At 40.5% G+C, this 11,969-nt stretch overlaps 1 protein-coding gene across 1 annotated transcript; it reads left to right on the forward strand.

The window, feature by feature from the left end:
* Positions 1–10,676: 10,676 nt before the first annotated feature.
* Positions 10,677–11,528, forward strand: LOC121863139. The gene has a single exon (XM_042361628.1). It carries the CDS (start codon positions 10,677–10,679, stop codon positions 11,526–11,528), a length of 852 nt encoding a protein of 283 aa, XP_042217562.1.
* Positions 11,529–11,969: the final 441 nt, after the last annotated feature.

The following is an 11,969-nucleotide window of genomic DNA, read 5'->3' on the forward strand; positions in this document are numbered from 1 at the left end:
CCTGGTGAATTGAGACGTACTGTATAGGGGTGTTTCCAGGGCGCGCGCGCTCTCTCTCTCATATAAACACAGGCGATACATCACGTATATAATTTGTGTACCGTGGCCACTCTTCTTAATTATTTTCATAATGCTTCACAGCGGCTTTTTATATAAATGATTGTATTAATTAGTATATAACGGGTTAACTACGGTCCTAAAAATTTCGCTCACTTTTGACCCTAAAATACATAATATGTTTTAGTTGAACTTATAATTATGGAGAACAGTTTATTTGGTCCATTACTAATAATAACGTTAATAATGTTTTTTTTAGTACTCTATTATTATTATTATTATTATTATTATTATTATTATTATTGCTATTTAAACATTATTATTATTTATTTATTTATTTATTTATTTATTTGTGTGTTTTATCTGATTTAATTTTATAGTTCAATTTATTTCCCTCAGTATTTATGTGCGTGTTTGTCACGGTAAAACTGAGGTCATGACTCCTTATAGAATGGCACATGTCCACAGTATGTCCAAATCAATATATAATAATTGCATGTCAATATTCACATTACACATGCCTACATAACTAAGTGCACGTGTGTACATACCCAAATACATCGATATTAACTGTACGGCAATGTGCACATGACTACCAAAGCAAGTGTACATATGACTACTTGGTCAACGGGGCGCATGACTGTACATAGTATGAACGTGTACGTGATCGAGGAGAGTATACAAGCAGTATCACTCTCGTACCTGTAGTTCACGTGTGCTGTTAATTTAAGACCAAACCTTTACTTGTAACTCATCATAACCGAAGTAAGTGGCTCCTATAGTTAGTGGCTACAACTTGGGTAAGGGACATTAAGCCTACAGGTGGCAATACGGGTATATGGTGTTAAACTTGCTGGCCATAGTTTAGGTAAATGGCATCAAGATCGCTGGCCACAACTTGGGTAAATGGCTTTGAGTGAGTTGGCCTTCAAGAGGAATTATGCCTTTCCTCATTTCCCGCCTCCCCTTGACGAGTGAGTGGGAGGTGGGGGGTACACCAGGTCAATCCGGGTCACCTTTGATGTTTCCTCCTAACGTGAGGAATTAGTTCACCTCTCTCATCTTAGGTCACGGCAGCTGCTGGTTTCCCGTTGCACAGGTGCGTGTGATGCAACAGACCGGTGGTTGTAGTGATGATGGTTCACGGTTTAATTGCACAACTTTCCTCATGTTGCAAGGCTGATTATTGTCGCCAGTTTTCTTGAGCATCTTGTGTCATGTTTCAGAAGTAATTGCAATGGTGATGGTATTAGATTATTTTTTTTAATAGTGGTGGGGGGGGGTAAAGGGCGTATACTATATATTCAAACATATTTATATTGGTATTGCCTTTGGTGCGTATCTAACTAAATTAAGTAGACTATCATAATAAGGGTTTGAAACATACAATAGATGTGTATGTTTGAAAAGTAATTTTATTGATGATTACATTTTATGATCTACTTTGCGTAGGTGGTAAAATATATATTGCAAGGCTAAAATTAATGATACAATTGAATGGTTTACCCCTAGATTTTGTTAAGAACTACAAATGTCAAAACTGATTATATTGATGATGATAGTTTCCAGTTTTCTTGTTTTAGTTCCAAATGTTGCATGGAAACGATTGGTGTGTTAATAATGTCAAAATTAATTACAGTTTTCATGGGGTAGCTGCATATGTTGCAAGATTAATTATGATAATGGTAATATTTTACAGTCACTATTCTTTCCTCTCTCTCTCTCTCTCTCTCTCTCTCTCTCTCTCTCTCTCTCTCTCTCTCTCTCTCTCTCCTATCTTCGACTACCTCCTCAATTTATCTCCTCTCCACTCCTTCTTTCTTCTTTTCTATCCTCCTTCCTTGTACTTATTCCCTCCTGCTTCATTCCCTCCCATCTTACTCCTCGTCTTCCACCTCCTCCTCCTCTCCCATCACCTACCCAATCATCCACCTGATCTTCACCCAATTCTCTCCCTTACCTGCCTAGCTCTTCCCTCCCCAACTCCTTCTCTCCCACATATCCTGTACCACCACCACCACCACCACCTCCCCCTCTGTCCCTCCTCCTCTCCCCCTCTGTATCACCCCCCTCTCCTCCTCCCCCATCACCTATAAACCTCCCGATGCAGGACAACTTTATTGCTGTCGGTGAGATTTATTGAGCAGTTAGGGAAAAAGCGAACGACATGTTGCTTATCCAGGTGGTGGTGTGTGTGTGTGTGTGTGTGTGTGTGTGTGTGTGTGTGTGTGTGTGTGTGTGTGTGTGTGTGTGTGTGTGTGTGTGTGTGTGTGTGTGTGTGTGTGTGTGTGTGTGCCAATACCAACGCTTTTGCTTCCCGTGTGTTCAGAGTCTTAAGGTTTATGTATTACTCCAGTCTGGATGCAAGTGAGGACAACACGTGTGGCGAGGTGGCTGAGAGAGAGAGAGAGTCACTAAATTATACCAACCAGCACATATAAGAAAAATAATAACAATAATTACACACCACACTACCTCCCCCTCCCCCCTGGTTAAGTTTACCCCGAGTTTTAATATATAAAAGTAGGGAAAAAGTAAGGCAATTAGCGTAAAAGTAGCCTTTCTGAGGAATTGACCACGACCATGCCCCTCCTCCTCCTCCTCCTCCTCCCACCCCTCCTCCTTCCTTCCTCCTCCCCCCTCCCCTTCCTCACCCCTTCCCTCACCTTCCCTCACCCCTTCCCTCACCCTTACCCTCACCCTCTGCCCCCCCTCCTCCTCCTAATGTTTACTACTTCCATATATGGTCGTGTAAATATTTACCGTAAATACGTTTCCGCGGAATACTGAAACTCATTCGTGAATATTGTTAGATTATTTTTTTCCGCTGAAGAAGTCTGTATAAACATTTATCTTGTAAATATATATATATTTTTTTGGGGGGATGTGTGTATCTTGTATTTAAAAATGTGTGAAAAATTCATAGCCGTTGAGGGTAAAAAAAAAAATAAACTGTGAAGAGAAGTATATTCTCTTTAATTTTGTGTTTCTGTGTGTGTGTGTGTGTGTGTGTGTGTGTGTGTGTGTGTGTGTGTGTGTGTGTGTGTGTGTGTGTGTGTGTGTGTTGTTGTTTATATCTGGATGTATATGTGTGTTTATTTTGACTGTTTCATGTACAGACGCCTCTGACACTTGATATAAATTAAATCTTGCTTACAATCGCATCAAATATCCAGTTGAATGTTGCAAATAAAATCTTTAACATAAATTTATTCTTAATTTTTATTTTGTTAATCGTATTATTTTTCTTTTACGTCAACACACCGTGAAAAAAAAAATCAGTACACTATAATAAGAAAAAAACAGCAAAAGATAAATAGGAATCACAAAAAATTGAATATAATGACAATATTGGCAGTCGATGAAGTGTGAGGGGAGTCTGACAAGGGCAGGTGGAGGTGGGATGGAAAATGGGTAGGGTAGAGAAGGAAGGAGGAGGGTGGAAAGGAAAATGGGTAGGGTAGAGAATGAAGGAGAGAGAGAGAGAGAGAGAGAGAGAGAGAGAGAGAGAGAGAGAGAGAGAGAGAGAGAGAGAGAGAGAGAAAATCCAGGTAATTAAAGCCAAAACAGGTGTTGAGGATGATACAAGCACAATGGAAGGGGAGAGAAATGGCGGGAGGGAGAGGGAATGAGAGAGGGAAGCACAAAGAAGCCTAGAAAAAACACCGCTAGAGTGGAGAGGGACTGAGAGGGGGAGGCCCTAATGGGTGGGCTCTCTCTTCTCTTCTCTTCTCCCCTCTTCTCTTCTCTGTAGAGGGAGTATTGAGGAAGAGACAGGTATCGTATCTCTTTGATGGCGAGAGAAATAATGGACACAGCCATATCCGAGATACTGCGATATAATGATGAGACAAACTATTCCCTGAGATAACATGAGAGACGGTGAGACTGAAAAGGTTTGAGGGAGTTACATCTGGCGGCGCGCAAAGAGAGGGATGAAAGGGAGGACAATTATGATCCAGAACGTTCAGAGATAATGAGACGTCTCGCTATCTAGGTCTAGGATCCGGTAAGAAGAGATGATGGTGGAGATGAAGAGAATATTGCCGTATTATCTCTAGGGCACATATAGAGAGACATCAGGTGGACGAGACGACAAGTTATCTCTCTCTCTCTCTCTCTCTCTCTCTCTCTCTCTCTCTCTCTCTCTCTCTCTCTCTCTCTTTAGTTGTGTCGTCTTAGTCAAGAGGTTAAGTAAATATCACATAATGGTGAAAATTCATTGTACTTTTAGAGGAAGTTAAATCATCATACTGGAAGGTCTTGATATTTTAAAAGGGGCTATATTTTAACTTAATGGAGCAAATTTTGTTATATTCACGAGGGTTAAATTATCGTACTCAAGGGGTTAAATCATAGTGCTCAAGGAGTTAAATCGTACTCAGGGGTTAAATCATAGTGCTCAAGGGGTTAAATCATAGTGCTCAAGGGGTTAAATCATAGTGCTCAAGGGGTTTAATCGTACTCAAGGGGTTAAATCATAGTGCTCAAGGAGTTAAATCGTACTCAGGGGTTAAATCATAGTGCTCAAGGGGTTTAATCGTACTCAAGGGGTTAAATCATAGTGCTCAAGGGGTTAAATCATAATGCTCAAGGGGTTTAATCGTACTCAAGGGGTTAAATCATAGTGCTCAAGGGGTTAAATCATAATGCTCAAGGGGTTTAATCGTACTCAAGGGGATAAATCATAGTGCTCAAGGGGTTAAATCGTACTCAAGGGGTTAAATCATTGATATTTAATGTAGTTGGAGAATCATGTTCAAGGAAATTAGATCATCATACTCAAAAGGGTTAAATTATCATACTCAGTGTTTATTTATCACTCTCAAGGTGGTTGAAATATCGTACTCAAGGGGGTTAATGCATCGTACTGAAGGAGGAAGCTGAAATATCGCACTCAAAGCGGCTGAAATATCGTACTCGAGGGGTTTTCATTCATCCTACTCAGATGGTTAAGGCATGACACGCTTTGGTGGGGTGACGTCAGTAGATATATATTTTAATTTTCCAGGTTGTGGGACATTAAACAAGAAGGTTAATGATGACCACGGTATGCAAATAAGGAATAGTCGTCACGCTTTTAATGTCTCTCTCTCTCGACCCCACCCTCCCTCCCTCCCACCCCCCTCTCACACTACCCCACTATACCGCACCCGACCCCACCCCACCCGACCCCACCACTACCCCACCCTCCCCACCCCACCCCACCCCACCCCACCCCCACCCACCCCACCTGACCCCACCCCACCCCCACCCCACCCCACCCCACCCCACCACTACCTCACCCCACCACTACCTCACCCCACCCTAAAAAAAAAGTGCATGGAAATTATATCAAATGAAAATATGTACAGCAGTCCGAGTCTGTTGATGAGGCCATTACGCAGTTACGTGGCACGAATGAAACGCGTATTTTTTTTATTTTTGTTGTTGTTGTTGTTGTTGTTGTATATGAGGTAAACATTATAAACAGGACCACAGGATTATTTGGGATGACGGAAGAGGTTGTCATTTAATATTCTAGGGATGGACTGGTTGGGTGAATCTGTGTGTGTGTGTGTGTGTGTGTGTGTGTGTGTGTTTTTCGTTACGTACGCTATAAATATTTTTCCCAGTTTCATTCTTCCCCAAAATATCATTGTTATTGTTGTTGTTATTAGTGGAAATCCTCCTCTTTTTGAATCGTCCTATTTCGGTCATCACCATTATGCTAGGGATTAATATATTTACCCCTAACCTAACCTAACCTAACCTAACCTAACCTAACCTATCCTAACCTAACCTATCCTAACCTAACCTAACCTAACCTAACCTAACCTAACCTAACCTAACCTAACCTACCCTTACCTAACCTAACCTAACCAAAATCATGTCATGTTTACCCTTCCAATTTTCTTTTTTTCCCTTTACTAGATTAATCCCAATCCCGTGGCCTGGAATATCCAATTATACTAAGGGATGATTAATTACGAGTCAGCAGTTAGGGTGAAGCAAATGTCAGTGGCGTAGGACCCGTAGGTAAGCGTATAGGGGATAGGTAAGCGGGGAGGTAGGCGTATGGGGGGGGAGTAGGCGTATAGGGGAGGTAGGCGTATAGGGGGAAGGTAGGCGTATAGGGGGTGGGTGGGTGTTGGTAAGGGGTCGTGTGGGTGGTAAGGGGAGGAGGTTAATATGCAGATCACACGCCACTCTCCCTCCTTAGTCCAGCCAAACTTATTATTGGGTTTAACCACGATGAAAGTACTGGGTCTTTTGGTATATTGTTGTTATTGTTTTTGTTATTATTGTTATTATTATTATTATTATTATTATTATTATTATTATTATTATTATTACCACAACTGTTGTTTTACCAATATTATTTCAGTATTGCCGTTTTAATGAGTAGATTTTGTTATGTTGATGAAATAAAAAGTCATTTCCATAAAAAAAATCATGAAGTTATTGTACTATAGTGGCAACATGTTGAATAAAGTCAAAAAATGTGTAATAAAAGATAACAAAGGTATTAATAACAAAAGAAGTAACTAATAAATGGATAAACAAAATATAACAGGTTGAAATAAATGAAATATACTCGCCAAGAAACTTTCTCTTGTTATTTGTAATTCTCAACTAGTTTAAAGAATTTATTATTTACTGAAACTTTAATGTAAACGAGACGAGATTGTGACGAAAAAAGTGGGTTCTCTCGTTGGTACACACACACACAAGGTTGAGGGGTCAGTCCAGGGGTTTTGAGTTGGCCCGGTACTTGTTATGGAAAGAGAGAGAGAGAGAGAGAGAGACGACTATAGCTCCTAAAATCAGATGTTATGCATACAAAAAAAACCCTCTAAGGTGACATTTAAATATTTAAGGTCCCACAGTTTGAACTCATTATGAAGTGACAGTGATTTATGGCAGCAATAACACACTGTTAATATTGACCTTACGCAAGCTTTCTCCAGCACAAAAAAATAGTGTTGTAAGAAATGTAAATGTATCAGTTGGTTTTAGACATTGTTTACGGGTTAATTTACAAGTTTAAGATTGGCATTTTTTTTGGGGGGGGGAGGATAGTGGTACGGGGCAGGGGGTTAGTTTTGGGGAGGGTGGTTAGTGGTACAGGGCAGAAATTGGTTCAGGAAGGGTGGTGAGTACAGGAGAATTGGTTAGTGGTACGGGGGAGGGGTGGTTCGGGGAAGGGGTGGTGAGGTGTTGGTGTGTTCTGCTTTAACGCACGAGATAAGGACCAGAAGGTGGTGTGGGAGGGTAGTGCCTGCCACCCCGGGCCGAGGTTAGTACGGTGGAAAGGCGGCTGTTGGCATGGCTCTGTGGAAGTTCAACAGGTCCTTACTGGTGTCTTATTAAACTGTTGGTTGATACTGAGGTGTTGTGTGTCTTGTGCCATCGTAGGGGACAAGGAAATACACCTCACAATTATACGAAAGAAAGATATAACAAATACACAAAAGGGAAATAACATCACAGGTACAGTTATTTACAACACATACACTACAACATATATTTAGTAACAATTAACCCCGGGGTTAGACCAGACATCCTCAGAGCCGTCCAGCTACCACGAGGCGGTCCACTCATAGATATTTCCCATGTTGTATTTATGATGCTCAAAACAAGTATAAAGGTATATCATTGTCCATACTTTGTTGTTTGTCACTGTAGGAGAAGGTGACAACGACTGTATACTATGGCAGGGTTAACATTTGTGTGGAATTACATCCTGGATATGTTAATTTGTTTTTACGGTCATGTAACACTAATTAATCCAGTATCACTACAGTAGTCGGCATTTTACCTGTTTTGATGCTGTATAGTTATGATTTAACAGGTGAGTGTAGTACAGTATCTGGCCTACATAAGGTGACGATGAATGAAACATTTCCATTTGATTATTAAAACTAATTAATTTCTTACAACTCGTGATAAAATATTGAGTCAAGTTGTGGAAGTGACATTACTTGTGAAAACTATAACATCCTATAGCAGTGTGTGTGTGTGTGTGTGTGTGTGTGTGTGTGTGTGTGTGTGTTGGCGTAAACAGATCAAGTAAAGTTTAAACAAGTTTGGTTTTCATTATTTTTGTCTTACCCAAAATATTCCTCCCCAGTTTCATTTTCTTTTCACCTTCCTTTTCTTTATTCTTGCTCACAAATATCAAATAATCGTCACTCCCTCACTACCGGGTCCATTGATTTTAAAATGTTCCTGGAAGTACCTTTGTCCAATACTTACAAACCTCATCTATTAGTTTTCGGGTCATTTTAAGTGATTTATCGGGTCATAGGTCAAACCACACACACACGTATACAGTATATATATATCGGGGCTGGTAATGGGCTGCTGGTGGAGGTGTGTTGTGTTACCTGGCGAATGTTGGCATCGTTGATTGTCTAATGCATTACCTGAGTCTGAGTATAAGGCCATTTATTGCTGTATCAATCTATCTGCCTGTCTGTTTTCTTCCATCTATTCAATGTTTCAATATCTATCTCCCGATTCTCTCTCTCTCTCTCTCTCTCTCTCATTCTCTATATTTCTCTCTCTTACTTTCTTTCCTTCTCTCAGTTTTAATCTCCATCTCCCCCGCCCCCTCCCCTCCCCCTCCCCCGCCCCCTCCCCCCTGAGGCTGCGGGCGGTGTGCTCGCAACAACAAGTAGCGGCCATCAAGCTAATATGGAAGCCAAACGGCCTTCCATGTATGTGCTTAATGAACAATAAAACCCGCCTGCGTCCTATTAATGTTCTCCTCCTAGCCTAAAATATTTGCTGGGGAGAGTGTGGGTGGGTGGTGGGGGAGGGGGGGATGTGCTAACCTTCCCCTGGAGTAGAGAGAGAGAGAGAGAGAGTAGCGTTAAGATGGGGCAGTGTTCGGATTCTTATAAAAGCATAAGAGTTGTGTTATGACAGACTGCAGTGTATCAGTATTAATGGGGGTTTAATATTGAGGTAATAAACAAGGTTATACAGTGTTAGGTGAAGATGTAACACTTTACAGGTGATGGATGTGTTTTGACAGGTGTAAAGTAGTTGACATGTATAACAGTACCCAGGTAATATTATATACAAAAGTCTTATGGTGAGTATAGGGTGTTTACAGAAGACCCTTGATTATTTATGTGTACAGTGGTCCCTCGAGGAAGGTACACAGTTGAGGAAATCTCTATGATATTCGTTTCTTCATAAACATTTATTTTTAACTCTGGCAGCTGAGAGTTGCAGGTGTTGAATATTGAAAAAGGGACGACGCATCACGGACGGCGGTTTTCACTTGGTTGAAACTGGTCAAACGGTGTGAAGCAACGCTCTCCTTTATCAGTGCCCACACACTGTTGGCCTTCACGGTTCACTTCCTCCACAGAATACACACAATAACTGGGAAAAAAAACGACAAGGGAACACAAACATCAAGGGACTTCGAAAACACTTTGCCAAACCCGTACAGTAAGACCGGGGTGGTGTTGTGGTATCGAATTCGTGGGTTCGTCATCTTTCCCGATCGTGGGTCGTCAGTTTCCTCTGATAGTGGGGTCGTCCTTACCTTCCTCTTGGCCATTGGTCGTCCTTACCTTTCCCTTGGCCATGGGTCGTCCTTACCTTCCCCTTGGCCATTGGTCGTCCTTACCTTCCTCTTGGCCATTGGTCGTCCTTACCTTTCCCTTGGCCGTGGGTCGTCCTCAGCTTCTCCTGATCGTGGGTGCTATATATGACAGGGTATTAAACGTGTAGGTGGTGTATGGGACAGGTATTGAACATGGGGGGTTGTATACGAGACATCCCCATGCATGAGTACTTCCCAAATTAGGAAATGGTGGCTCTGTTCCTGGCTCCTGTGTTGTATTGAGCCAGAGTGTTTAGCTTATCGTTCCTGGCTCCTGTGTTGTATTGAGCCAGAGTGTTTAGCTTATCGTTCCTGGCTCCTGTGTTGTATTGAGCCAGAGTGTTTAGCTTATCGTTCCTGGCTCCTGTGTAGTATTGAGCCAGAATTTTTAGCTTAGTGTCCTGTGCTTACCTCCGCCTACACTGTGCTTGTGTACTATGCTTAGCTGTGATGTATTATTTTCCTGTGTTGAGGATATGGCGCATCTCATAGCTCTGTGGTATATTAAAATGTGTAAGTATAGCCGTAAATTATTCTGTATGTGTACCGAAGAACGTTGATGTATAGTTACTTATATATTGAGCTATAGATTCAACCTGAGCTCTGTTATATTAGCCTTGATTAGCTAAAAAAAAAATGACGCACTTGTACCTTCATATGTGATTTTCGGTTCAAATCCACCTCATTTGTGTACGAAAATTTATCATATTTACAACTCCCGGACGGATAAACTGACAGAACGGACGGATAAATTGACGGGACGGACGGGAATACATGTGTTTCTTTATAACCCACTTCCTATCTCTCGGACAGATGGAGACAGATTGAAAAAGACAGAAAAAACAGTATTATATGTCCAATATATAGCCACAGGTTGAGGTTAGGAGACGCCCCGGCCCCGTCTTACATATGAAATGAAATTCTCTGACATTCACGACAACTTGTATTGAATTTATTACCATATATGTCTTCATCTCCGGTCAACTTCCTTCTGTTGACACTCGTTCTTTAGTTTATGTCTTTAATATTTGGATTCCTGTGTTTTGGTCTCGTAATATTTGGATTCCTGTGTTTTGGTCTCGTAATATTTGGATTCCTGTGTTTTGGTCTAGTAATATTTGGATTCCTGTGTTTTGGTCTCGTAATATTTGGATTCCTGTGTTTTGGTCTAGTAATATTTGGATTCCTGTGTTTTGGTCTAGTAATATTTGGATTCCTGTGTTTTGGTCTCGTAATATTTGGATTCCTGTGTTTTGGTCTAGTAATATTTGGATTCCTGTGTTTTGGTCTCGTAATATTTGGATGCCTGTGTTTTGGTCTAGTAATATTTGGATTCCTGTGTTTTGGTCTCGTAATATTTGGATTCCTGTGTTTTGGTCTCGTAATATTTGGATTCCTGTGTTTTGGTCTAGTAATATTTGGATTCCTGTGTTTTGGTCTCGTAATATTTGGATTCCTGTGTTTTGGTCTAGCAATATTTGGATTCCTGTGTTTTGGTCTCGTAATATTTGGATGCCTGTGTTTTGGTCTAGTAATATTTGGATTCCTGTGTTTTGGTCTCGTAATATTTGGATGCCTGTGTTTTGGTCTCGTAATATTTGGATTCCCGTGTTTTGGTCAAGTAATATTTGGATTCCCGTGTTTTAGTCTGGTAGTATTTGGATTCCTGTGTTTTGGTCTCGTAATATTTGGATTCCTGTGTTTTGGTCTCGTAATATTTGGATTCCTGTGTTTTGGTCTCGTAATATTTGGATTCCTGTGTTTTGGTCTAGTAATATTTGGATTCCTGTGTTTTGGTCTCGTAATATTTGGATTCCTGTGTTTTGGTCTCGAAATATTTGGATTTTTATTTTGTTTACATTCATAACATTTGGATTCCTTTAACTATTGTATTCCTCTTACTGTATGTGAACTCTAGCGGTGTTTATAGTCCCTTAATGTTTACAAGTGTTTACAAGTTGAGTCATGATGTTGAGGTTTGTGTTTATAATCTGACTTGCGATGTTGAAGAAACTCGTATGTCTCTTAAATTCTTAGATTATTTTTTTTTATTCTTATGTTTAAATTCTTAGTATTTTTACATTGGCTTAGGATTTATTTTTATTATTTTTTTATTTTTTTTATTTTAAATACAAATTTGCTCCGATGGTCAAGAGGTGAAATATGGAGAGAAAAAAATGGGTGTAAGAATAACGATGTCTTGTAAATAGTGTGATGGGCGTGGGAACATTGATGTGAGCGTGAGAACATTTCTGCGGGCTTGAGAACAGAATGACGTGGGTGAGAACATTGATGCGGGCGTGAGAAC

This window comes from Homarus americanus, unplaced genomic scaffold (assembly GCF_018991925.1).
Source record: "Homarus americanus isolate GMGI-L3 unplaced genomic scaffold, GMGI_Hamer_2.0 scaffold26327, whole genome shotgun sequence".
Classification (NCBI taxonomy): Eukaryota; Metazoa; Arthropoda; class Malacostraca; order Decapoda; family Nephropidae; genus Homarus; species Homarus americanus.

Excerpts from the sequence above, each read along its gene's own strand:
- LOC121863139 (XM_042361628.1), top strand. The coding sequence starts at position 10,677 with ATGTCTTTAATATTTGGATTCCTGTGTTTTGGTCTCGTAATATTTGGA.